This window comes from Agelaius tricolor, unplaced genomic scaffold (genome assembly GCF_023055355.1).
Source record: "Agelaius tricolor isolate 1412-34295 unplaced genomic scaffold, bAgeTri1.0.p SCAF_35, whole genome shotgun sequence".
Classification (NCBI taxonomy): domain Eukaryota; kingdom Metazoa; phylum Chordata; class Aves; order Passeriformes; family Icteridae; genus Agelaius; species Agelaius tricolor.
This window is the reverse complement of record NW_027269295.1, coordinates 1875976-1903612: the sequence shown is the minus strand read 5'-3', so window position 1 is coordinate 1903612 and position 27637 is coordinate 1875976. Positions and strand designations below refer to the sequence as shown.

The window sequence follows — 27637 nt, the reverse complement described above, 5'->3', positions numbered from 1 at the left end:
GACAGCTCTGCACAGCACTTACACCTTCTCAGCAGTAATGAAACAACAGAATAAATGCAGAAAATTATTTCTTCAAAACTAAAATTAGGCTTTAAAAAGAATTTCAGAGGTGGGGTATGAGTTAGTCGTTTGCAGATTATCATTGTAGTGTTTCCCAGCAGTTCCCCTCAGATTTCTCCTGACCTTTCATCCCCAAACCTGTTCTGAGTTGTCATTTCTTCCACCCCCACATCCTCTACTGTATTATTACTTATTTCTTTTCCTTGCACACATCCATCTTGTTTTCCTCCTCCCAGACCTTTTCTGAAGTCCCCAGCACTGTTTCAAGCCCATCTCAGTTCTGTGGTTACTCTTCCACACTCTCAGCAATTTTTTTTTCTGCAACAAGAGCCACAATATATCAAGTTCAGCTGCTCAGCCTCATGCATTGGGGCCCAGTTCTATTTGATCTGAACAGTTCAACAGGCTGCTCCTGCTCCACTTGGCTGCGAGAGGGGACAAGACTTTCTGCAATGCTGCTGTTCCTGGAGCCTCTGCTTTCCTCACCAGGGAAGGGATTCATGAACTGGGGCAGAGCAGAGCAGAAGATGGAGTTCTGGGTTCACAGGCATTGCATTTTTGTTGGTTTACAGAGAAGGAATGCCCCATCCACCCCAAGGAGCCCTGGCTGACTGCTGGAAGTACCAGGGCAGCTGCTGTGCTGCCCATGGGACAGCACATCCCAGCAGAGAATGGCCATGGCCACGGTGCTGGGCCCCATTCTGGTGTTTAACCTTTCAGCTGGCCATGGAGCTGTGCTGCACTGAGTCTCTCTGGGGTAAGAATAGCAGCTGCTGCCTTGGGACACAGCACACGTGTCCAGCTCCTCCAGGGCAGGCACGTTGCAGTGCCACACAGGAGGCAGCCTACCCGCCCAGGAATGTCTTCAGGCGCTATTAGTGGAAGCAGATCATCCCCACAAACAGGCACGACCCCGCACAGGAGCCTTGGGAGACTGCGGCTATTTTGGGCTTTTGACATTGAGCATGAAAGGAGACACGTGATGGGCTGATCCTCCTGCCATGGGCCTCCTCCAAAGCTCCTTTCAGCCTTGTCCTCTCCCCCAGCAATGGCTCTTGTGGAGGCTGAGGGGCAGTTTGGTATGGCCTGGGAGTGCAGGAGGAGAGGACAGAGGGAGCTGTGAGTTTGCTGTGGGGCAGGGCCAGCCCTCAGTGCCATCAGCAGTGCCCAGCTGTGCTCAGGGCAGGTCCTGCCTCAGGGCATGGGGCCTCCTTGCTTTATTCTCAACCACACCCATGAGAGTGAGAGAGGTACCAGAGAGTATTGTAAGGCTCCAACTTGCTGAAATTGAGTATTGAAACACTAATCCTTTGCATCCAGGAGTGTATTTACTTCTTTCCACCTGAAGCTCTCCATTTCTGACTGGTTCTTCAGCACCACAAATGTCTCAGAGATCTGTTTTCCTATTCCCATTCATCACAAATTCCCTCGCTAACTTATTCCCATTAGATCCTCTTTCTGTTTAAGATCCTCTTTCTGTTGCAAATTTCTTTAATTCCACATTTTTAATGTCTCATTTATTTCTGTTAAATGTGCCTTGGCCTTGCTTTGTGAAAGTTTCAGTGATTTGACAGCACTGAACCCACCACACTCATTGGTGTGTTGGCCAGGAAATCTCAAATTAGCAAACCAAAACCACTACACTGGGGCAAGAGCAAACAGCAAACTTTGTCCCAAAAGCAGGCAAGAGGGCTGGGAGGATCACATGACAATGCCATGTAATGCCTGGATACTCTAGAATGAATAATGACAGGCTGGTAAGGGATACGAGACTTGCCTAGCAATTAGTAATTTTCTGGTGATTTTGCACAGCTACTCCTAAACAAGATACAACTGTTTTTCAGCAGGTTCAGGAAGCAGAAATTCATGTTGCACTGAGTAACCAATCACTTGACATGGTGGGCTGGGGTCAGTGACATGGCCTATGAGCACAGCAGGGCTTTGGACTGAAGCACAGCACTGTGTCATGAGCAGCTGAGAACAAGGTGCAGCTGCTCTCCTGAGAATGTGCTGCTTCTAGGCTACAGGAGCTGGAACAGAATTCCTCCTTTGGAAAAGCAAAAAGCCTGTCAAACCTCCAGGTTTTAAATTCAGGATAAAATTGGTCAAAGTGAAACAGTAAGACTCAGAACAGAAATAGAAGTAGTAAGACTCAAAGCCAGGCTTTTGACTATAATTAACTTAGTAACAAAATGAGACTCTCATTTAAACATTCACATTTGGAGCATTTGAAGTTGCAGATCTCTATTTTATTGACACTGGTACAGCAGCAGGGACAGAAAATGTTTGTGTTCTTAAACAAAGGGAAAATTACTTCCACAGCTGGAGAGGTACCTTGTGGAATTTCTAGTTATCCCAGAGGAAGTTCATTTTTCAGTTCCTAACACCACCTAGAAAGGAGAGGCTTTGTTTAGTCTACACATGCCAAGATGAGTCTTTTGATCCCTAAAATCATCCATCTCAGGGCATCATCCAGCTAGGATGGGCAAGTGGAGCCTGAGCCAATGCAGACATGTGTGGAACCCTTAAAACCACTGTGTGAATTAAATATATGCAGATAACACCAGGATGGCCACCATCCACAGCTGAAGCATGAAGAAAAGATTAATTCCATTGTTTCACCGGCAAAATGAGGACACGTGCACTGCTAAGCTTATTCCATCTTAACAACCCCAACCCACTCAGCTTGTCTTTAAAAGCCCCTTCCTTCCAGAGCTGTCCTTTCCAAATGATGCCTGTACAAGGCACAAATCTGCTGCTAGACTCACTTGAGCAAACAGCACACCTGCAGGAAAGCCTTACCTTTGTAGCAGAGCCTTCTCTGGCCTTAGCTCTCAGTTTATTTACTTGGCTCTCAGCAATATCTGCCCTTTCCAGGGCCTCACCTATCTTATGCAGTGCATTTCTCAGTTTGGAGAGATCAGTATTGGCTTGTTCACCCTGAAATTGCAAAACAAAAATTTAAAACCATCTGGCAACATGCTGGGGCACAGAGCCAACTTTTAAACTGGCAGTCCTGGTAAATAATTATTTGCTTCACTTTAGTGACTCACAGCTTCCTCAGCTTGTTTTCTGTAGGATTTGATTTTCATCTGCAGTTGAGCTACCAGATCTTGTAACCTAACCATGTTCTTCTTTTGTTCTTCACACTGTGAAAAGAGAACGTGTAATTTTACGTCCTTGGGAGACAAAACATCAGAATTGCTTTCTATTTTTACCCACCTGAAAAGTGAGCTCTTTGAAACGCCGTTCATATTTGCAGATGTTTTTCATAGCCTCTGAGGATTTTTTATGTTCTTCCTCCAGTTCAGCTTCTAATTCTCGGATCTGGTGAATTAATCAACAATAGGCTTAAGCCCTCACACAGGACTTGGAGAAGAAAGATGTTTCTGTGCTGGTACCCACCCTGGCCTCCAGCTTCTGGATCTGCTTCTTCCCTCCCTTCAGTGCCAGCTGCTCGGCCTCTTCCAGACGGTGCTGCAGGTCCTTCACTGTCTGGTCCAGGTTCTTCTTCATCCTCTCCAGGTGGGCACTGGTGTCCTGCTCCTTCTTCAGCTCTTCTGCCATCCTGGCTGCCTTGGAAGGGAGATGACACAAGAAACTGGAAGAATGTGAAAGAACAGCACATACTGTGCACCATCACAGGATTAACTCCTGTGTCCTGCTGACCATTCCTGCCACCTCAGTTAAAAAGTTTTTTATTTTAATTCTACATAATGTATCTAAGTGTTAAGATTTTGGTTTAATCCTCTGCATCAACAATCATTAGCAGATTGGGTCCCATGACACACCAGTCCTCTTGCCTGGCTGAGCTTCACAGGTCTTGCATGGGAGGATTTAACACCAATTTTGAATGGAAATTTACAATTCTCATTTAAAAATTTGATAAATAGGATTTTTCAAAGATAACTATTAAGATACCTTAGCCACTTTACTGGTTTCAATACTGCAGGATTTCTTTGTGGATTATGTTTTCATGCAGCACTGAAGAAAGTTATTTTGTTTTTGACAAAATGTAAGGTTTAGTTCTTTATGATGGCAACAGCCCCATCTGTCAGCAGGACATGTTCCTTGTTGCTCTAATCCTCCTCTGACTGAAAGCCTTTTCAACCAGGCTCACAGATGGTTCCTTGTCCAACATATGACAAGAGTATTTACGTTAACCTCCAGCAGCAACACTGCTGGAAGCCTTGAAAATTCAAAGTGAAAACCACAGCAACATCCTCACATCTGTCATTGCCTTCTTAGCTCTTTCTTCAGCACTCTTTGCTTCATTATTAACATCCTCTATCTCTGTTTGGAGTTGTGCCATATCGGTCTCAAGCTTCTTCTTTGTATTAAAAAGGCTGGTGTTCTATGAAGTAGAGAGAGAGAGGCTTTGAGTGTCTACACATTGAGATCAACTCATCAATTCCTTCTTCCTCATCAATCTCTGGTCCCCATAATACATCAGTCTTAGCAAAGCCAACTACCTGGGTGTGGAGGAGCTGTGCACGTTCAGTGGCATCCAGAAGCTCCTGCTCAGCCAATTTCCTCGACCGCTCCGTCTGCTCCAGGGCTGCCCGGAGCTCCTCAACTTCAGCCTGCAGCAGGTTTGCTCTGCGCTCCACCATGGCCACCTGCTCCTTCAGGTCATCCTGTGCTCTCACAGCATCATCCAGATGGATCTGGGTGTCCTGTATTTGAAGAGCCATTTTTGACCTAATGAATTTCTCGAATACTGTGCTTAAAAAATAAATCAACCATAAGGTAAAGCAAGACCTTGAGAGCTCCCTGGATGCTGTGCAGGTGTTTCTGTGCCTCCGCAGCCTGGTGGTTGGCATGGCTCAGCTGGATCTCCATTTCATTCAGGTCTCCCTCCATCTTCTTCTTCAGCCTCAGGGCTTCATTCCTGCTCCTGATCTCAGCATCCAAAACACTCTGCATTGTCTCCACAGTCCTTTCTTGGTTCTTTTTCAGCTGGTTGATCTCCTCATCCTTGTCAGCAATCTTTCTGCTGATTTCTGACTTTATCTGAGTCAGTTCTTGGTTGACACCAAGGATTTTGACTTCTTCATGCTCAAGAGCTGCCTTTAAAAGAGAAAAGGGAAAAACAAAGATGAAGGTAACATTTTAGAGAACATGATTATTGAGATGGTACTCCGTGATTTCACAGAACTTCCTAAAGTTTGCTTCAATCAACCTTGCACACAGCTACTGCCAGAAAAGGGAACAGAAAGCTGCTCAGCATTCTCTTTACGATTTATGGTAATATTTAAACTAACTCACCTCTGCCTCCTCCAGAGCTGTTTGCAGACCATTTTTTTCTATTTCAGCTTGCTTTTTGGCTTTCTCAAGGTCTCTGATCATTTTGCCATTTGCAGTAATTTGCTCTGTGAGATCAGCTGCTTCCTCTGTGAGAGAAGAATGGCATCAACCAGAGGAGCTGAACTCTGTGCTTTGTTGCTGCAGTCAGCACCCCTTTTGCACACATAAATATGTATATAAAAATGTACATATGTACACAATGGTACACGTGTCTGTAAATATGTACAGATAAAACCAGACACAACCAACTCATGCAGGCCAAGTGGGGCATTGGTGTGTTTTAACAGCCCTCCTTACAGAGAGCCTGGAAGGCCCCTGCATGTGTTATATCTATGGATAGGCCATCAGGGTCTAATACAGGTCCTGTCATTGTGTTCAGTCCATCTGTAAAACTCACTCTCATGAGCTGCTCAGTCTCCCACAGTCACTACCTTTGCCTGGCAATGGCACCTCAATGTCTGCAGCAGATGAGAGAGCCAGGACATTTGCTTTATTTTCTTAATCACTTTACAAACATGCTTGACAACTTTTGGTAAGGCAATGATATTCTGCATTAAGATGGAGAGCACAGGAAGGGCAGAGTGCTGTCCCTGGGTGCCCTCCTGCAGGCATGAGTGTGCTGGTGGAGCACACCTTGCTGTGCTTGGTGTGTGAAAGCTGATGGGACACAGAGCCCAACACGTACGCTGGAGAGCGGCGTTCTCCCGCTTGATTGTCTCGAGCTGATCCAAGGTTTCCTCATAGGCATTTTTCACTTTGAAAAGCTCTGTGTGCAGTGAGCCAGCTTCTTTAGAGAGAGCTTCCCGCTCCAGCTGGCTCTCCTCATACTTCCCCTTCCATTCTGCCATGACCTGGAAGACATCATAGAATCATAGAACGCTTTGGGTTGGAAGGGATATCAAAGATCACCTAGTTCCAAATCCCCTGCCATGGCAGGGACACCTTCCACCATCCCAGGTTGCTCCAAGCCCTCTCCAACCTGGCCTTGGGACACTTCCAGGGATGGGGTACCCACAGCTTCTCTAGGCAGCCTGTGTCAGGGTCTACCCACCCTCACAGGGAAGAATTTAATCCTAATATCCAATCTAAACCTACTCTCCGTCAGTGTAAAGACATTCCCCCTTGTCCTGTCACTCCAGGCCCTTGCAAACAATTTCTCTCCATCTTTCTCGTAGCTCCCCTCAGGCACTGGAAGGCCACAATTAGTTCACCCTGAAGCTTCTCTTCTCTAGGCTGAACAATCCCAATTCTGTCAGCCTTTCCTCAGAGGAGAGGCTACCATGCTTCATTTCCTGCTGGTACTGAAAATGTTATTTGATCTCTGACTACATTTTGTACTAGATAAATAATGCAGTCTCTTAAACCAGGACAAATTCCTACTGCCATGCCCTAGAGGCTCTAGTTAGATTCACTTTGACTTCAGCACTGACTGATGTACAGAGTGTTAGTTTGGTTTTCTGGGAGGATACTTAAAAGATACTGTGCTCATTTATGACCTTATCAAAATTCTGCTGTTTCCTGTCAAGGGCAGCTGCTGATGTGTTTGCTCTCTCTATGTCCAGTGTCAGATCTTCCACTTCCCCCTGCAGCTTAAACTTCATCTTCTCCAAGGAGGCACACTTGGAATTCAGTGTGTCTGCCTGCTGCCCTGCTTCCTGGAGACGCTGAGAGAGCTTTTTCCTTAAGGTACATAAATAAAACAAGCATATGATTAAAAAAATCATTACACTATGTGTCTCATTTTAATTAAGACTATATGCAAACTCAAAAAAAAAGAAATTTAGGTCAGGTTACTAAAAGTGGGTCTATGTTCTGCCCAATATACATCTGGGCAGCTCATCTCATCTGTACTTGGCCTCCTCGAGCTCCTCCGTGCGCTGAATCGCGTCCGTCTCGTATTTGGTTCTCCACTGGGCCACTTCACTGTTGGCCTTGGACAGGGCTCGCTGCAGCTCCCCCTTGGCCTCCTGCTCCTCCTCATATTGTTCCCGGAGCAAGTCACAGTCGTGGCGAGCAGACTGCAGGGCGTGGGCCAGGGCGTTCTTGGCCTGGTGGCAAAAATATGGCGATAAGGAGTTGGTGTTTCCTGGGAAATTTCTCTCACTGGTACTTATGCACTGATAAACCTCCCAAAGAGATAGAGGTTAACTGACTGCCTCATAAAAACATGGGAGTCCTGCACTGCAAGGGCTCAGAGTGCATCATCTAAGGGGATTGTTTGAACTTTTAATTGGAGCACCTTTTGAAGCCCTGAACAATTCACAAAAAACAATATTATGTCCAATATTTATTTCATATGTAATGTGAGTATCTTCACCTTTATCTCTTCCTCTAGCTGCCGCTTCAGTTCTTCAATCTGCTGGGTGAAGGCCTGTTTCCCTCTAGACAGCTGAGAAATTAAAGCATCTTTTTCTTCCACCTGGCGTCCATATTCACCTGAAAAAGTTTGCAATTGAGACAAAATTTTAAGAGCCAAGAGAGCAATTTATGGGCTTCTCCCATTTCCCAATTACAGATGGAAGGGCCGTACCAGATTCTGTCTGCAGACGAGCTCTTTGAGCACTAAGATCGCTAATCATGCGCTGATTCTGCTCCTCCTTTGTTTTATATTCGCTCAGCTGGTCTTCCAGAGTGCGGCACATCTTCTCCAGATTTGCCTAGATATCAATTGCACATTAAAAAAAAAAGTAAATACCTTGATCCTGCCTTTTTTTAGCAGGAAAATATGTCCAGAAGATGCAGTTGACATCTTGGGACTGTACATTCACTCAAACTTCTACATATGAGATTTAGAGAAACCATTTCTGATACAAGCTGATAAAAATTAAATCATATAAGATTAAAGAAAAAATACCACATTGCTATCAAATTCCGAATAAAAATAATTTGTGTACCTTTGCTTTGGAGACAGACTCTATGTTGCTGGCCAAGTCATCAATCTCCATCTTCAGCTCACTCTTCTCCTTCTCCAGCTTCTGCTTCACGCGTTGCAGGTTGTCGATCTGCTCGCCCAGCTCAGCTGTGCTGTCCGCGTGCTTCTTGCGCAGGGCGGCAGCCGTGGCTTCGTGCTGCAGCGTGGCCTCTTCCAGGTCACGGCGCATCTTCTGGAACTCTGCCTCACGCTTCTTGCTGAGCTCTGTTTGAGCGGTGGTGGCTCCTCCAGCCTCTTCAAGGCTCCCCCGGGTTTCCTCAAGCTCCCGAGCCAGCTCAGCACAACGCTTCTCTGCTTTTGTCCGTGTTGCTTTCTCGCTCATGGTCTCCTCTTCCAGCTCTGCAGCACGAGCCTGGACAACGAGGGAATAGCACACCAGGAATTAAATAGGGAAGAGATCATTCAGTGCTTAGGTTATTGCAGATTTTTCACAGTAGAACGCCAAGAACCTTGTTTTGGAGACTGTAAGCAAAACAAACTTCCTTCAAATTTCACTGTTTTGGCGTTGTAGGTAAAGACTTACTGACAGAAAGGACCTATGGATCAACTCATTCTAGCTTTAGATCACAGCTTTCTATTGTTGTATTGGGTTTGCATCTCTGTATCCCCCCACTACCAGGTTTTGGTAGTGGGGGGATACAGGGATGGCTTCTATGAGAAGCTGCTGGAAGCTTCCTCTGTGTCTGAGGGAGCCAATGCCAAACTGTGGACAAGCATTATTCATGGTACTACAGTTTAAAACAAGCAAACAGTAATGATGAAGTAAAGTCTCTTGCCTGCAATTCTCTGATCTTCTTCTGCAAGTGAGTACCTGAATTTTGCTGTTCCGCAATTTTATTTTGCATCTGGTTAAAATGAAAGTCTTTCCTGTGAAGGAGATATTTTATTAAAAGAAAATAAGTCCAGTTAAAGCCAAATAATAAATTATGTACTAATTTATTTCTCATACTTCCTTAATCTTTCATCTAAATGTTGTTTATCATTCTCCAGATCTACTATGGTTTCCTGTGCAAGTTTCAAGTCTCCCTCAAGCTTTCTCTTTGCTCGTTCAAGGTCCATACACGCTTTTCTTTCGAGTTCCAAAGATCCTTCAACCTGCAACATAAACATATATAAACATGACTGATGGAACAACTGAAGGATCTGCTCCTTCTCCTTGTGTTGAACATGCTCACATGGTTCACTTGCTGCTCCAGCTTGATCCTAGCTTTGGTGAGGGTATTAACTTTCTCCTCCTCTATTTGCAGGTCATCCAGTGCCTGTTGCTGGGCTTCTTGCAGGGCCTTCTTCTCCTTGACTAACTTTGCAACAGTCTCATCCAAACCTGTCACTACTTCAGTCAGATTTTTGACCTATTGTAAGGCAAAATAGCTCAAGGTCACTAATAATTTTGGCCCTGACATAGGCCATGAATACACACAATGAACTTGCTCTTAGACTCCCAAAGAGGCTTTGACCATTTTATGGTCACACGCTACAATCTCTCTGCTTATATATCAACCCTTCAGAAGTCACAAAGAAACGCTGAACTTTAATTTTAATTAAATTTTAACAATTTAATTAAAAATTAACCATTTTGCATGCTTATGGGTTGGTTTCCCTGCCCAACAGAGGTGCCCAGGTTCAATACCAGGCCCATAGATCTCCTTACACTTAAGCATTCAAGTTTACTGAATCTTTACAGCCTATACATCCACAGAGCTACTGTTATTAAACATTGCAGAATTAAAAAGCACCTTGTTTTCAGTGGCATGCTTTTCCTTTTCAGCCTTGACCAATGTTAACTCAAGGTCATCCATATCTTTCTTCAGCTCAGAGCATTCGTCCTCCAGTTTCCTCTTTCTGGCTGCCAGATCAGCATTCATCTCCTCATCATCTCCCAGCTTTTCCATTACCTCCTTTATTCTTGCTTCCAGCTGGAATTTTAGTTTGATCAGCTGGTCGCATCTTTCTTCAGCATCAGCCAAATTTTCATTTTCCTTTTTACAGAGAAAAGAAATGTGTTTCATTATCACACATTGGCACTGACACTTGCATAAATCACCTTGCTTATTAAGTGGCTGGTACATGAAATAACAGAATTTCCTTTCAGCCCTTTACTGAACACTCAAACAAAACTGACGTAATCTGAAGAGCCAAAAATTATTTAATTTACTTACAGTTTGTACTTGCAGCTGTAGGTCCTTTTTCTCTTGCACCAGAGCCACCATTTTTTCTTCCAGTTTGCTCCTGGTGGCTTCTGATTTGGCCAGTTCTTCTTTTGTTCTCTCAAACTCTTCCTTCATCATGGCCAGCTCTTTCTCAGTTCCCACACTTTTTAAGAGGGGTTTAAACTTGAAGTACAGCTTCATCCAGGGCCACTGCTTGACTTTCATGAATGCACGGATGTTGTACTGGATGCAGAGGATGGACTCCCTGAAACCAGAGTGATCCATCAGTAAATAAAGCCCATCTTTGAGCAACCAGACCTGGCAGAGGACACACACCTGTGGTCAAACATTTTTTTCAGCTCAAGTCTCCGGAGGTATCCCCTGCACAAAGCCTGGGTCCGTGTGATCATCTGTCCTAAACGTTCATCTCTCATCTCTTCCAGGACACCCAGCAAACCTGTCTTGAAGAACACCTGCAGCCAAAGAACAGACATCACTCCTTGCTGGGTTTACATTTCAATGCAATGAATGTTTTCTTATCCTATGGCAAAATGAAACATTTACCTTAGTGTGTCCGAATTTGTACTGAGTATGATCTATCTCAATGGAGGACAGCAGCTTTTCACACGCTTTCCTGCTATCAACAAACTTTCCTTCTGGAATGACACTGGCATTCAGAAGGTGGTATCTGATAAAATAAAGGAAAAAGCTCACCCATCAGTGCCATTCTAGTGCACAGGATGCCACAAGAACAGCTGTCAGTTTGAAGATACAGAGGAAGGCTGAGTCTGACTCACACCTCCAGCCTCAAATAGCAAAGCAGTAAGGAAAGCAGCAAACAGGAGCAGGTCAGTTCAGTAGGTACCAAGGATGTATTACAGCCCTCACTGAGACTGAGAGCATGCACAGTCTGTTCTCTGGACCTGAGAGACTCTGCTCATTTGTGTCACAGTCATTATCACTACTCTGGGAGTCCAGCTCATTGGGTTAGCTGAAAATTTAAAAAATTGATGGATTTTAAGAGTAGGGAAACTGCTTTTCTGGACCATATCCAGCTTCTCACATTCCTCCTGAACCATGTAACCCAGAATTAGACTTTGGATCCAGAAATGGACTTCCTAATCCTACACTGAGAGATTATTCCATACCTATTTTCAGCATTGATACACAAATCTGCCCTCCCACATCAATGGCTGGGACAATGCCTTCAGGTAGTACCCAAAACACCATTTCAGCCCTTCTCAGTGCCCTGCTCTCCAGCACACCCTGCACAGAGTTGTAAGGGGGGAGTGATTGCTTTGTTCTTAGAGATCTGACCCTACATTTGCCTTTGTTCTAACACAACAAGCAGATGACCCCAGCTGGGTTGCCCTGAATTTATAAATCTCTTATTTGCAGCAGTTCCCATGATAAGATTTTTTTGCTTGTGGGGTTTTATCTATAAATGAATCTGCTAATGCTGTAGAAATGTTAGCATGTAGAAATATTAACCCACTACAAAATGACAGGGTCATGTGGAACTAACTTGGATTTCCTGTTGGAGTCCCTTCTGTTACTGCAGCTCTATTTGCCAGTCAAACTTAGCATTTCATCAAGAAGTAGCATTGGATTTAACACAGTTTCCTCTTTACAAAACCATTATAGTTAGAATTATTTAAACCACACTCTTCAAGCCTCTACTAGGCAGCAGTTAAATACAGAATGTGCATAGACCACCCTCTGTATTTTTGCTAAAATATGCTTGTGCCTGATTTGAGAATTAAAGCAAGGAATATCCAAACATTTAAATTAACAGGAATGAATTAAAAATAGGTTTTGGCATACAGTATTGAGGAAGGCATCTGGGTGGGCACTGCCCACACAGACCATGCTATTAGATATGTCTTTTGCTTTCCATGCGTGTTAAATATTAAAATAGTCTTTTCCTAACAACTGAATCATGGACTGGTTTAGCAAGAGTCTTCTTTCAAATAAGTTTGGCTCAATGCAAACACAAGAATGTTACTACTGACCTTTGTTTGAAATCCCCATATGGTATCTTGTTAGGAAATCCTTTCCTGCAGATCCTAATGCCCTCCAGAACACCATTGCATCGCAGCTGGTGCAGAACAAGCTTGTGATCCATCAGGCCTGTGACAGAGCAGCATGGGGACACACTGATTGTTCTAGCATTGCTCCTTCTGCCTCTTTCTAGTCTATGTTTTAGGAATTACCTGGGGTCTTTGTTTCATTGGGAATGATGCAACGCACAAAGTGAGGGTGAGTTGTTCGTAAGTTAGACATCAGCTTATTCAGATTTTCCTGTAAAGCAGAGATCATTTCTAATCTCTATATTGTCTCAGTTCTCAGAGTAATTTGACTCTGCTGAACAGCAAAAATTCAGAACTTTCTCCTTACTCTCCTAGTGAATATTCTACAATTCTGTGTAGGCATCAGCAAAGTAAATGGCTACTACTGAAGAACTTCCCTCCTGTTTTAAAATGAAAGCATGGCTGTGGAGCCAGGTGTGACAGTCTCTGCCAGAGAACACACTTACCCGAAAGAGTACAGAGACAGTTTGGAAGGAAGAGCCCTTCTTCTTGGCTCCTTTCTTCTTCCCACCACCTTCAGCTGGAAAATGAGATGACAGTCCAGCTGAGGAACTGCTGCAAATCCCTTTGACAGTGTTATAATTGTGCATTTAACACACAGCACTCAAGCACTGACTCAACCCTGATCCACGTCAGGTGAGAGGTGCAGTAGGAAACCCCAAACTGGAAACATAATCCTCCAAACTTACCTTCATCTATGGAAGCAAAACTGGCATAAAGATGGCATAAAATTTTCATAGACGATTTCTGGTACAACCCCACGACAGTTTCATTCAGAGGGTCCTTGTTCTTCTCCAGCCACCCAGTGATGTTGTAGTCCACTGTGCCAGCATAGTGCACCAGGGAGAAGTGGGCCTCAGCCTTGCCTTTGGCAGGCTTGGGCTTCTGGAAGCTGCTGGACTTGCCCAGGTGCTGGTCATAGAGCTTGTTCTTGAAAGAGGTGTCAGTTGCCTTGGGGAACATGCACTCCTCTTCCAGGATGGAGAAAATGCCCATGGGCTGAACAAAAAAATGGTGTTTTCAAATAAGATCAATTCAATAATATATTTCCATAATAATGCAGAGTGAAAGACATGCTAAATTTGAAGTACTGGAGGTATTTTATAGAGAATTATCCTGGGAAGAGCAGGTAAGCAAGATTTTTTGTGAGCTGGCAAAATACTTAAAATAACTCATAAGATTTTAACATACAGTTTTGAACTACCCAGACAGTGTGTGGAAAACAAGTGAAGTCAGGCAAAAACTGTGCAGTAACTTCTCAGAATACAGTAGTGACTTCTAACTCAGAAGGAACATAAAGGAAGCAGACATGAGGTTTTCTGGGATTTCAGTTTAACTGAGAGAAAACCTGAGGGGAACCAATACACAAGGACAGGACAGGACAGGATGGGAGGAAGGGAGGAAGGAAGGAAAGGAAGGTTAAAATCAGTGTCTTTTTAGAAGACAGGATACATTCCCAGTCAGTGGATAATTAATTACACACATGGGTAATATTTAAAGAAACAGAGGAGGTGAAGAGACCTGAAAGATTGTATTGAAGAGAGATTGTATTGAAGGCAATCAGAGCAAACACTCTCAAGAACCCTCTACAGATTCAATTTCTGTGATTGCACAAGATGCTTAAGAAACTCACCTTTTCTATGAGCTCAATGCAGTCAGCCAGGTCCATGCCAAAGTCAATGAATGTCCATTCAATGCCCTCCTTCTTGTACTCCTCCTGCTCCAGCACGAACATGTGGTGGTTGAAGAACTGCTGCAGTTTCTCATTGGTGAAGTTGATGCACAGCTGCTCAAAGCTGTTGAACTAATATTTGAATGTGTGTTAATAGTGTTAAAGTGTTAATAGTGCCTCTGATCAATTTTTTTTCACAGGGATGTCATAGCAAGGTTAGCCAGACTGACCCAAAAAGGTTTTGCTAACAGTGTAAAGAATATACCACAGGTGTCCAGGCTTACAGAAAAGTTGTGCAGCACAGCACATGATTGCTGCAGCTTGCATTGGCCATGTTTGGGTGGCCCTAATGTCCATAAATACAGACTCTGTGGGGAGAGAGAGAAAGCAGCTTCATGGCACTGCTTCTGCCCTTTCTCTTCTCTTACAAAGTGGGTGATGGATCTACAAAGGAAGAAGCAGCTTCAGACAGATGTGCTTGAGGGCTGCACTGGGGTGAGGAGGAGGAGGAAAGGTCAGAGATGACAAACAAACTGAAAAAAGCATTTAGAGACAGGCAGAAGTCTGAGAGTACTGCAAACCTCAAAGATCTCAAAGCCAGCAATATCCAAGACCCCAATGAAGTGCTGTCTTGGCAGCTTCGTGTCCAGCTGCTGGTTGATGCGAACAACCATCCACAGGAAGAGTTTCTCATAAACAGACTTGGCAAGGGCATTCACTGCCTGGTGCACCTGCAGGGAGATGTCCCACACCTGTGTCAGGGCACTGCCAGTGCACCCCCAGAACAAAGCACCCCTCACCATGCCCACACACACTGCACTAACAGGCCTTCATGGCCCCATGGACCATTCACAGCTGTGACCTGTGGTATTTTCAGGATCCCCAAACAAGGGAAGGAAATGATGAATCTGACTCCATGTTCTTAGAAGACTGATTGTTATGTTATGTTATGTTATGTTATGTTATGTTATGTTACACTAAAGAATAGAGAAAGAATACAGACAAAAGGCTAAAAGATGCTAAAGAAAAACTAGTGACTCTCTCCAGAGCCCCAACACAGCTGGACTGTGATTGGTCATTAAGTCAAACCAATTCACATGAAACCAAGCAAACAATGACCAGTTGGTAAACAATGTCCAAACCACATTCCAAAGCAGCAAAACACAGGAGAAGCAAATCATATAATTATTGTTTTCATTTTACTCTGAGGCTTCTCAGCTTCTCAGGAGAAGAAATCCTGGCAAAGGGATTTTTCAGAAAATATGATGGTGACAGTGACCTGCACCATTCCTTTTCCTTAGGGAGAGGATGGTCCCTGCTGCTCCTTGATGCTCACCTGATCCACTGTCTGGCCCTTCAGCACATATTCATTTCCCACTTTCACCCGGGGATAGCACAGAGCTTTCAGCAGGTCTGCAGAGTTCAGGCCCATCAGATATGCTGCTTTGTCAGCCTCTGGAAAACAAAAGAATAATTTGAAATACTTTCTTCTTAGCTCAGACACACACAGGGCATTGAAACCAGCCAGAGCTCACTCTGAAACTTGCAACTTGATTGGCTTTACCCCATCCACAAATCTTGGCTAACATTCTCCTTTACTTTTCTGAACAGCCTTATAGGACTGGTCCTCATGACAGAGTGGCTACAGCAGCCCCATCAGATGTGGTGAAACCCAGGAGGGCACTGTTGATGGGACAACACAGACTTTTTCCCCATCAAGCCACTTCTCCATGATGTCACCCAGGCAGAACAAGTGTGTATGTGTAACCAGGAACTGGAGAACACTACAGTGATGTGCCCCAGGCACTGGGTCCTACAGCAGAGTCATCAGGAATAAACTAGATGCACAAAGTGCCTCTATTTGATGCAGTAACTTGAAAATCAAACTTCCTTTTTATGCTTATCAAGGAATAGTGACATCTCTCCTGGAAGACTCTCTCCATTTCCAGTGAAAAATGGCATGGAAACAGTTGGAAATACTCCTCTCCCAGCCAGGGAGGAATTACCTTCTGTGCCATCAGGCTCTGCCTGCTCCTCCCGTGGTTTCTGCTTGAATTTCATGTTCCCATAGTGCAGGATGGCCCCTGTCAGCTTGTAAATCCCCATCCTCTCATCAGGGCTGAAGCCCAAAGTGTCAATGGCTGCCTGCACACCAGACAGATCAGCTGGGTTTAACAGTGGTGAGAGTCAACTGAGACTGTAGAAGTCTCTTCTTGCCAACTGTACTCACATCTGTGGCAAGAAGCTCCTCCTGGTCATCAATACTGGCCACAGAGATCTGCCCTTGGCTGATGAAGGGGTAATCATAGGGGTTGGCTGTGACAAGGAGCATCTCTGAAAGACAAACACAGGAGTGAGAGCCAGAGCCTGGCAGGGAGATGGAACAATGGCTCAGCAAGGTTTCACAAGCTCTCCTTCCTCTTGCATCCCAAACTCCTGGTTTTCTATTGAGACCAGAAAGATAGAGCAAAGCCTTTCATCTGCCTTCCCTGGCTGAGCAATCCTTCCAGTTTAATATTGTGAACTGAGAGCTGAGCACTCAGCAGGCACAGAACACAGGCCATCCACAGAAACAGCTTTTAAGAAAGAGGCTTTCAGATAAGGCTCATTTGTGCTTATCCTCATACATGACACACACAGAGCAGGAGCTCCACCTTGGGAAATGCTCTGTGGAGAGCTGGAAAGGATGGGCAGAGTGGACCAAAGATGAGTGTGTGGCCAAAGGGACAGAGAGTGCTGTGGCAGTGGGAAGGGGGAAAAGGTCAGAGGGGTTGCACTAGAAACAGGAAATGACCTTTGCCCATGGGATGAAAAGCTCATATGAATGGTTTGTAGATCAGGGTACCTGCTCATCCTGCACCCAGAATTGCTTACCTTTCTTATTGAAGATTATTCACAGGATCTGGCCCACCTAAGTTGGAATTTCCACACCATGGATAATAGCAAGGTGCAAGGCAGAGTATATTGGTCACCCCTGCTTCTCACCTGCACACAGTTTGTGTTAGAACTTACTCAGGGAGGATAAATGGAGGTGGAGTAAAGCCCTGGTGTTATGCAGAGACACAAGTACAGCTTGGGGAACCTGGGCAGGGCCGAGGCTGCAATGCTGAGGACATAAATCAGCACCTGATCCCTGCTCTGCAGGGACACAGGGCATTGTGCCACTGGACCCTCTGTCACCGAGCTGGCGCACAGAGGGAAATGTTTGCCATGCTGACTTTACTCAGTGTCACCAGGTGGTGGCTGTCCTTACCAAGCAGATCAGGCTTCTTATTGGAGAGGATCTGGTAGAAGATATGGTAGCTTCTCTCAGCTTTCAGCTGGAAAGTGACTCTTGACTTTTCCAGCAAGTCTGTAATTTATATTCACATTTTAGACATTTTTCAGGTTCTTTATGTTCTAGCAAGGCTGTCAGCCCCCCTCAGTTACTCACAGGTCTCAATGTCACCAGAGGCCAGCTTTCCAGAGGTTCCAAAATGGATACGGATGAATTTACCCTGGCAAGCAGACAAAAGTGGTGGTCAGTGCAGCAATCTCTGAATGTTTTAATCTCTTCAGTCTTAGTGACAGCATCACCAGATCAGCCTGATTAGCTTTCATAGATAAAGATAGATAAAGGGGAACACTTTGCTGCAGCAAGGTGAGCACGAAACAGCTGCTAACACATCAGCATTTCATAAAAACCTAGAAATTGGTTAGCAAGAATATTTTTCCCAGCCTGCAGCAGGGGGGAAAGGGGGATTCAGTCACAGCTAACAAGCAGGTAAAGAACATTAGAAACACAGGAGGGCAGAGGGACAGACACAGGGTGACTCACAAAGCGTGAGGAGTTGTCGTTTCTCACGGTCTTGGCATTCCCAAAGGCCTCCAGCAGTGGGTTGGCACTGAGGATTTGATCCTTGAGCGAACCCTGCAGGAATAATTGAATAATTACTGAAAAACACCATAAGCTATGTGGTAAGAAGAAGTGGCTCTAAGGAATGATTACATGTGCAGCCATGTGCACTTCATTTCAGCTCTGCAGTGCTACTGCTGCACCTTCTCGACTCCAGCACCAAGAACCAGCACTGGGGGTAAACAACAAATAACTCATCTTCCTCTTATTCAGAATTTCTCCCACAGTCAGAGCTCTCAGGTCTCAGCCACAGGGACAAATTGATCCATGCTAAGAAACTGGAGCCTCTGATTCTTCCTGTTTCAGCCCAGGTAAAGCTACACCTTGGCAGTGGCAGCTCTGGTGTTTGTTGTGGTCCTAACTGCGCATCAGCCCCTGGTCCTACTGTCCTTCAAAGAGTGGCTGAATCTAATAAAAGACATTCTGAGGTAAGCGTGTGTCACCAGTGCCGTCCACAGGGGGATGACATCCTGAACTGCCCTTCACCAAGCCCTTCCTCCTCACACCTTCATCAGGGGCTCCTTCTTGGAGGCCGTGTCCCCGCTGGCGGCGATGGTGGCGTAGTACTGGATGACGCGCTTGGTGTTCACCGTCTTGCCGGCCCCCGACTCCCCGCTGCAGGAAGAAGGCTCAGAGTGAAGAATAACCTGCCCACCTCTATAGTATTTGTAGGGATCCCCAGGGCAGGGAGGAATGGTGAGGAGGACTCCATCTTATAAGGCTAATTATTTACTTTATTTTACTATATTATTCTATGCCATATTATATTATATTACATTACATCTAAACTGAATCTGCCAAGCACTCAACCCTGCACACAACTGCACTGCACTGAAGGCTAATTAATCACTTTATCAGAAGGCTAATTAATTACTTTATTATACTATATTATTCTATACTATATTACACCATATTACATTACATCTAAACTGAATCTGCCAAGAACTTTAACCCTGCACACAACTGCACTGCACCGCACTGAAGGCTAATTAATCACTTTATCAGAAGGCTAATTAATTATTATACTATATTATATTACATCTAAACTGAATCTGCCAAGAACTCAACCCTGCACAGAATCTTGTGACTGTTAGCCCACAGTCCTGACACACACACACACACCTGGCCCCGATAGGCCAAGGAAACAAAACACCATCACTGTGGGTAAATCATCTCCATATTGCATTCTACTTCAGCACAACACAGGCACAGCAAATGATAAGAACTGTTTTTCCTTTCTCTGAGCTTCAGAGAATGTGAAACCCAGAAATATTCTTGGGAAGAATTGTGCCTTGCTTTTCTCTGTGAAGAGAAATGTGGCTACACACCTCTTGTTGGAGGCAAGTGGCAGATGCACTTACGTGATCAGGATAGACTGGTTTTCACGATCTGTTGGAGGGAAAAATACCTGGAGTCAGAGAAGCTGTAGGGAAAGTGCTGGTTCTCAGCTAGCTGTGACCTGGTGTCCATTGGGGGAATGAAACAAAATCTCTGCAGGGAAAACTGAAAATGTGCATGGTCTACTCTCCATCTCTCTGTCCCTCCCTATAGTTCACTTTTTGTCTTTTCTCCTCCTCCTTTGCTCGTCCTTGTTTGTTTTTGCTTCTGTCTTTTCCATTCTTTACCTTTCATACTTTTAAATATGGGACAGGAATTTACTCAAATTAAAACAATGTGTTTTGGTGATAATATTTCTATCAGCTCTGTTCTGGATCTACCTGCTGTTCCTTGAAGCCCCATGCAGGTGTGCTGCCCAGGGACTTCCCAGATAGTGTGTTCTGTCCAAGTGCAGCTGCCCTTTGCAGGGCTCTCTTTTAGGCTGCTTAGCTTAGTACTTCGACCAGAAATACAGATAATGTGCAAGCACAACAGCACAGTGCTTCAAGAATAAAGAAAATATTCCAGGAGGTGGGGAAAACTGTCTGGAGCTGGTTGATAATAAAAACCAAGCAGATAATCTGCAATGTCCCACAGACCGAGCACTCTGCAAGGGTTGGCCCAGGCGACTGAGCCATGGCAGTATGGAATGGCATTTGGCAGAGGCAGCAGGTCTGACACACTTTTTTACTCCAAGTCTGGTCAAAACAGAGCCACTCACCAGTCAGCATGAACTGATAGGCGTTGTCAGAGATGGAGAAGATGTGTGGAGGGGCCTCCTGGCGCTTCTTGCCTCGGTAGGCCAACACCACCTCGGGGTTGTACACCGGCAGCCACTTGTAGGGGTTGACAGTGACGCAGAAGAGACCCGAGTAGGTCTGCAGGGAAAAAACAGGGGTGGCACTGAAGTCCAGCTCCTGCAGCTGTGCTTCCTCCTTTGCCAGAAGAAGGAACTTACATAGATCATCCAGGAGCTGTAGCGGTCCTTGAGGTTGTAGAGGACGGCAGGTTCGTGCAGGTGGGTCAGCATGGCCACGTCCTCAACTCTGTCAAACTTGGGTGGGTTCATGGCATACACATCATCAGGCTTGACAGCAACTGTCTATAACCCAGAAAAAAGAGCCAACCTTGGTTCAGCAATTCTTGACAGTCCTTCAACAACCACAGAAAAGTAATAACATCTCTAAGGCTGCTCTAATTCATCTTTTTCTTTCTGTTTAACTGTGCTAAGCAAAATATGGCTATTTCAGGGCAAACACTGCAGTCAGCCAGGAAATCCACAACACGGGTACATTGACAGGGTGTCAATTTCCTGGAATTGCTGGGACCACACAGACATGATTTGGGCTGGAACAGATCTTTCAACACATTATCACTGCTTATAAACTTTAGGTCTTTGCTGCTCCTGGCTGTAAGAACCTGAGGTGCATCTTCTGGCCAGCCAACCTCCCATGACAGTGCCAGAGAGCTGGGACACAAACAGCACAGGACTCATCAACAGCAAATCCGTCCTTGGGACAGACTTGTTCCACTCCTGCCTGTGGCCATTCCCAGTGAAAGAAAGGCTCTGTCTCTACCAAACAGCACCGTCTGCTGGGCTCACACTGTGGGGAACCATCCTGTCCCACTGCCAGAGCGCGTGGATTTGTTGTGGGGGTGGCAGATGTTCACAGCTGGCAGCAGCTTAACTCAGCCACTGCTTTCTAAAAGCCTGGTAGCACCTACTGCCAAGATGTTGGTCATGGTTGTTCTTTGAGCTGTTGCAGTTATTCTTACAAAAGGTGTCAGGGCACAAGCTGCTAAGACATTTCAGCCTTTTGGAAGATTAACACCTTGGCTGCTCCTCTGGGAAACTGCAGCCAGTGACACTGACAATTTCACATGCAAAGGCGACTTGCAAAGTTATCTGTCTGCTCAGCTACCAGTAAAGGAAGGAATTTATGAGTGGATATGACAGCGTTAGCTGAGAAAGTGTTAAAAACTAAGTTAAGACTGGCAAGGCTATGATCCAACCTGGTTTAGACCATTGCCTGATTTTTAGAGCCCAAACCAAGAATAATTATCAAATGAACACTTTTATCCCAGCATCCAGAGCTATACTTTCCTGTGGAGGCTGTGCTGGTCCCAGTCAGAGGACAGGGCAGGGCAGATTTCTTGCCTGAGCTGGCCTGGTGCTTTCCCAGTCTGTCCCCAGCAGATGCCCTGGCTCCCTAAGCAGGGCTGGAGAAGGGCCAGAGGGAATGCACTTACTCTGCCATCCTCTGTCTCAACAGTTATCTTCCCATCCTGTGCAGCCTTGATCCTCCCCCTGGTGTACTCCACCTCGGGGTCAGCCACAAAGCAGTAGGTTTTGGCATCAAAAGGTTGGTTCTGGGCTTCTATTCTCTCCTTCTCGGATTTGCGCAGGTACGGCGCGGCCTCACCGAAAATCTCCATGCCAGCGTCTCTGCTCATGGCTCTGGAAGACAGAGACCCCTGGAGCCCTGTGTGCTGCTTAGGGCAGAGAGCAGCTGAACATTCACCCCCAGCTGGCTGCTCCCAGGTGCCCCCTCCCAGCTCTCAGGTGAGGGCAGAGAGATCTTGAGGGAGTATTTTGCTTTTCCAAGCTGGAGGGTACAGAGGCAGTGGAGAAGAGCCACCACCCTCCATGGCCCCAAGGAAAGGAGATCAATGTCCAAAGGAGGAGGAGGGCTCCCCAGGAAAGTGGTCAGATCTGAAGGATTCATGTAGTCCTTAGAAAAAGTGAAGCCCTGAAGATTATTTTTCTTCTGGTTTTTAATTTATTACTTCCCCCACTCTCTGTTAACATGGAACCTGTCCTAATCCTCTGGTGAGCAGCCACAGTGGGCAGGAATGGACATGTGCTTAAAGGAGCTCATGGAGGGGGAAAAACAGGGACTGCCCATGGTGGGCACAGGGGAAAAGCCAGCTCATGCCAGCCTGTGCAAGCTGTTAGTGTTCATGCCTCAAATCCTCACCTTAACCATCAGCCAACAGAAAGCAGGAAGGAACCAGCTGACATCTCGTATCTCTGAAAGAGAAAGAGTCAAAGGTCAGACTTCAACTGAGCTGCAGCCTCTCCAAAGGCCCAACACCTCTCACTGCAGTTAACTGTGCCTTTTGAGGGCCAGCAAAATCCACCAGAGACCACTCCTTCCCTGCCCAAGGAATGGCCCAGCAGGGAACCTACAGCAGAATTCCCACCACAGAACTACAGCCCTGTGAGGCTGCAAGCATGGGGAGCAGGACCTGGGGTAGGAGCCTTCTGTCCCTCTGCAGGTCACTCACAGCCTGGCCAGGACATCAGGAGCCACCAAGGACTTTCTCCCTGAGCCTTTATAGGCTCAGCTTAGTCCCCCTGGTTCGGCCCCATCCCTATATTTGGAAGGAAGGGATCGACACTCCCGCCTGCTCACCAATTCATGTTCATTTTTTGCCATATACAGTGTGTAAAGAAAGGGCCTGCTCTTCTCTCCCAATTTTAGTAACTCTGGGATTTTGTAGGCTTTTCTTTGGTGGAAGTTTCCTTTACTGGGAACGTGCTCTCCTGCCAGTTACAACCACAGCCAGCACTTCACTCTCACCAGAATGTCAAACAAATGATAGCACAGAAGGGACCTGCCCCACTGCTCCTGCTCACAGAGTGCCTGGGCAGAGCTGCACAGTGGTGAAGGAACGCAAACCAGCTCTGTGTGGGGTGGAGAGCAAGGCCACGGGAAGGAAAAAGAGGATGAGGGCTCATGCAGGATGAGTTATGGCAATTCTTGTGGCTTACACCACTGCATGGCTCAGGGAGGACAGGATGAGAGGCCATGGCTGAAATTCAGTGTGACAAACATGGCAAATTAGAGACTAACCAGAAAGAACAACACCCAAATCTGGTCAGGGATGGATGGTTCATGAATTCAAATCATGAGTACACTGCACAAGTTAAGCTTTGAATACAGCTTTGGCTGCCCACAACGTTCACTGCCCTTGCTGCCAAGAGGAGCTGCAGAAGCCCCATTACACCATGCTAAGGAGGTTCTCAGACATGTGTGACTGCAATTCCACAGAAGGATACTGGGAAGGTGGGCTTTAGATGGAGGTCTCCCAGTCCCAAACACGCTGCTTGGCTGGTACAGAGCAGCCAGGCAATGGCTGGCAGGGCAGCACTTGGCAGAACAGAGGGAGCTCCTGGTGCAGGAGAGGAAGGGTCTCCTCCACCCCGAGCTATTCTCACTGTTCAGGTCATCTGTCACTGTTGAGCAAGCCCTGTTTGCTCTCTGCCCTGCATGGACACCACCCAAGGCTGCAGGACCAGCCTTCCCTCAGCAGAACAAAGCCAACAAGCCTTGTGTGAAGCCAGAAGCCCCCTCCACCCTCCCCAAACATCTCCTGCCAGCTCCCACAGCCCCACTCTGAGCTGGAGCACCCTGGGGCACCTGCAGCTGCTGGCACAGCCCGGGGGATGTCACCCCTTTGGGACAGGGGCTGACCCTGTTTGTGTTGGCCCGAGGGGAGCCGAGCCTGTGGGCTTGCAGCAGAGTCACTGTCCCTGGAGTTTTGAAAAACATGTTTCATGTTGCCCTTAATTTCATTTAAGGTCACTAAAAATGGACACCACGGCCACATATCTCATGAACCATGAATTCCTAGAATCCCCCTAAGCCCGGGGGATGAAGGAAAAGCTTATTTTAGCACACATCCCTTGTGATCAGCCCTTTGAACTCAGCACAGGGGATGTGCTGCGAGCAAAAAGCTGAGGCACACCAGGCCAGTGAGCGGGCTGGGGCTTTGTCCTGACACCAGATTGCCACTGGAATTCAGAAAGGACATTTCCTGCTCCCAGGCATGCTCAAGGCAAGAGGACTGGAGGGACTGAACCTCACCCACACAATCATTGGGGTTGGAAAAGACCTCCAAGATCAAGTCCACTTCTGACCAATGCCCACCTTGTCAGCCAGCCCAGAGCTCTGAGTGCCACCTCCAGCCTTTCCTTGGACACCTCCAGGGATGGGGACTCCCTGGGCAGCTGTGCCAGTGTTTGACCACCCTTTCAGAGAAGAATTCCCTCCTGGTGCCCCTGCCCTGGCCCAGCCTGAGGCCGCTCCCTCTGCTCCTGTCCCTGTTCCCTGGAGCAGAGCCCAACCTGGGGCTGTCCCCTCCTGGCAGGAGCTGTGCAGAGCCACAGGGGCCCCCCTGAGCCTCCTTTGCTCCAGGCTGAGCCCCTGCCCAGCTCCCTCAGCCCCTCCTGGTGCCCCAGACTCTTCCCCAGCTCCATCCCCTTCTCTGGACACGCTCCAGCCCCTCCAGTCTCCGTTGTCATGGGGGACCCAGAGCTGGACAGAGCACTCAGGTGCCTCAGCAGTGCCCAGCACTGGGTGGTCACTCTCCTGCTCCTGCTGGCCACACCATGGCTGCTACAGACCCAGCTCTCATTGGCCTTCTTGGCCACACTGCTGGCTAAATCCCCACACCCAGCTGTGCAAGCAGAGCAGAGAGAACCCTCAGGCAGCAAGAGCCTCTCCTGGTTTTCTCCTGCTGGTTCAGGTGTCCAGGTGGGAGCAGAGTGCAGGAAAACAAGTGGCACTGAGCAATGACCCATGGCAGCTGCAGGTACCTCTGCTGCTCTGTGCTGCCAGCATCACTGCACACACAGAGCTGGCCTGAGGTGAAGGTCACGAGGGTGCTGCCACCACGAGCCACATTGCCTTGCAAGGCTCTCTCATCCCATCCTGGGGCTGCCAGGGAGCTTTTATTGCTGCCCTTCATTCAGAAAAGGCCACACTCAAAGCTCAATATACCCCTGCAAATTAAAGGTGGATTTACTGGTTGGTGTCTATCTATTTTTGCACAAAGAACTTTGGGAGAACAAGAAGGTTTTGTAAGCTGCAGCTGAGTAAGTTCCCTGGCACGCAGAAGGAACCTGCTTTATTAAACTAGTAATACACAGCTTAAAACATGGAATGACTTGGCTCTTGCACAGAGACAGGTGCAATCATTCCTGCCCAGGTCTCCCCAGCACAAATCTTCACAGCAACATGCACAACTGCTAGAAGTCAGGGGCTAGACACTCCACCACCAGTATAACTTCCTTTAAAAAACATCAGTTTCCAATTGAACCAAACCAAACTTTAAAATTCTCCTCTAGGAGGCAATGAGCTTTTTGCCTTTGCTTTTAGGCCACCAAACCTAAGAGCAGACCAGTAAAACAGGGACTTGTCAGTCACATCCAAAGTAAGGCCTGTGGCCATTCCCCCTGCAGCACAGACCAGCACATCTGCTTCACTGAGCACAGACCCACTGCCCCAGGGCTGGGGAGCTCCTGGGCAGCCCCAGCTCACCCTGCTGGAGCCACAGCTCCTGCAGGCTCCAGGTGAATCCCCTGCTTCAGCAGCATGGCTGGAAAGCCTTGGTTGCAATCAGCAACCTCAGTGCATCAGGGCAGGCTGCTCCCAGCTCTGGCTCCTCAGCACTCTGTGCTTGTTCCACCTGACTGAAAACACACACTGATTTGCAGAGAGCTGGTGAAGAGCCCAACTCAATTCTCAGCCTCCAGCTCCATCCTGCACTTCACTGAAGGCCATGTGAGAGCCTTCATGCACCCCAGATCCTGGCTGGGGGCTGATGGAAGCACATCTTAGGAATGCCAGGTTGGTGCTGGGACCAGGCAAGTCTGACCAAGTGAGAAAAGGCTCAGAAAATGTAGATATCTTCAAAGGCACTGCAGAAGGGGAGAAACAGCAACAGCATTTCCATCCACACATAACCTTGACCCAAGCTGGAGATGAGGAAGACTTGCTTTCTTCCTCAGGCTGTGAACAAGGATGAAGAGGCTCGGGGTGACTGCAGCAGGAGGTTGGACTGCAGACTCCTGAGAGTCCTCCTTATCTGAGCCTTTCCATCATCTGGACTGCAAATACAACACAGGGCTTTTGCAATTGTTCAAGGTCACAGTCTCTGCACCTCTTCAGGCCCTGATTCTGCCTGTGCTGGTGCTGAGAACACTCCTAAGCAGCCAAGCTTCACCCGTGTGGCTCAAGTGTCACTCATCAGCTGAGCTCCTCCATGGGCTATGCTGGCAGCACATGAGGAATGTGCTGCCTTCCTTGGGAAGGCAAACGGAGCCAATCCTCATTCCTCAGACATCTTGTCACTGGTCCCCAGGCTGGGATGGCAGCAGCCCCTCAGAGATGCTGTTTTCCACTGCTATTGCCAGGCCAGGGCTGTGTGGGCACACACAGCAAAGCTCTGTGGGTTGGCCCTTGCCAGGACTGTGCTCTGCCCTCCCCTGTCCCTGGGGTCCCCAGGGGTCCCTGCTGGCCTTGGGGAACACAGGTTCACCACGCACAGCCCCAGGTCTGACAAATCTGCTTTCCCAAATGAAACCTGGTGCAGCTTCCAGAGACCCACCTGGCCCTGCTCAGCCCCAGCAGAGGAGCCCTGTCACAAACCTTCCCTGCCAGAGCTGAGCTCCCTCCCTGGGCTGGGCACTGCACTTGGCCACACAGGGAATTTGGGTATGAGTACAGTTTGCTTCATTTCTAATGCTGGACTGGAAAAATACTGAATATTCACTGACAGAGCATCTCCAAGCACCCCCAGCACACTCCCTTCCCCTCCTTGACCAGCTCTGCCTCCTCCCAGGGAGCACTTAGCACAACTCTTGGGCCTCCTAAACACACAGAAAACACATCTGTGCTCCCTGCTTCCTTCCCCAGGGCAAGGAAATCCTAATAGTTCCCTAAACAACATTTTTTGTTTTTTAATAAACCAAATAAAGAAAAAAAAAACAAATGTCAAAGAACAGCAAAACCCCACAACCAACCACAAGAACAAAAATAAAACTCCTCACTTCCAAAGAAAGTTTCCCTCCTGGAAAAGCCAAGGGGAAAGTGATGGGCAAGGTCAAACTGGGAGGCTGACAAAAGCAGGACATCAGTTGCTCCCATGGCCATGAGGCAAGGGACATGTCACTCCATCTGAAACCTTCCTGGGCCTTTGCCACACTCCCCCCAGTCTGCCATAATCTTCCTGGGTCAGCTGGTTCTGCCTTTCAGGACACAGAAAAACAAGGTAAAGGACACAACAGTGCTGCCAAAACATTTGGGAGAAGCCAGGAATCCTGTATTTGTCCCTGTGGTACGAGTCAGCTGCAAATGAGCTTTAGAG

General features: G+C 47.0%; 1 protein-coding gene across 3 annotated transcripts; it reads right to left on the bottom strand.

Moving 5' to 3' along the window:
• Positions 1-2287: 2287 nt before the first annotated feature.
• LOC139602783 (myosin-3-like) lies at positions 2288-22572 on the bottom strand. Of its 3 annotated transcripts, XM_071452950.1 has the most exons (40): positions 22462-22572; positions 21734-21941; positions 20442-20585; positions 20205-20361; positions 19468-19495; positions 18613-18721; positions 18029-18121; positions 17645-17708; positions 17465-17563; positions 16442-16545; positions 16218-16356; positions 15548-15666; positions 14793-14942; positions 14173-14343; positions 13229-13538; positions 12986-13059; positions 12663-12750; positions 12462-12579; positions 11014-11137; positions 10786-10922; positions 10459-10714; positions 10036-10278; positions 9475-9651; positions 9249-9394; positions 9076-9166; positions 8262-8651; positions 7898-8024; positions 7685-7803; positions 7219-7415; positions 6864-7047; positions 6053-6218; positions 5329-5453; positions 4822-5130; positions 4533-4736; positions 4289-4414; positions 3466-3636; positions 3283-3387; positions 3114-3209; positions 2863-3000; positions 2288-2450 (listed from the first exon to the last, which is right to left on the bottom strand). In XM_071452950.1, the coding sequence occupies exons 2-40, from the start codon at positions 21935-21937 to the stop codon at positions 2427-2429; spliced, it is 5826 nt and encodes a 1941-aa protein (XP_071309051.1). In that variant the 5' UTR covers positions 21938-21941; positions 22462-22572; the 3' UTR covers positions 2288-2426. The 3 variants fall into 3 exon arrangements, with proteins under 3 accessions (XP_071309051.1, XP_071309050.1, XP_071309052.1); XM_071452949.1 differs by lacking the exon at positions 2288-2450 and having other exon boundaries at positions 2470-3000; XM_071452951.1 differs by lacking the exons at positions 2288-2450; positions 17465-17563; positions 18613-18721; ... (3 more) ...; positions 21734-21941; positions 22462-22572 and having other exon boundaries at positions 2471-3000; positions 18029-18066.
• Between the last annotated feature and the right edge of the window lie 5065 nt (positions 22573-27637).

Excerpts from the sequence above, each read along its gene's own strand:
- LOC139602783 (XM_071452949.1), bottom strand. The coding sequence starts at position 21,937 with ATGAGCAGAGACGCTGGCATGGAGATTTTCGGTGAGGCCGCGCCGTAC. Across the intron at positions 10,923-11,013 it reads ACAAATTCGGACACACTAAG|GTGTTCTTCAAGACAGGTTT; the intron begins GTAAATGTTTCA and ends CTTTGGCTGCAG. Across the intron at positions 9,652-10,035 it reads AGCATGCCACTGAAAACAAG|GTCAAAAATCTGACTGAAGT; the intron begins GTGCTTTTTAAT and ends GCCTTACAATAG.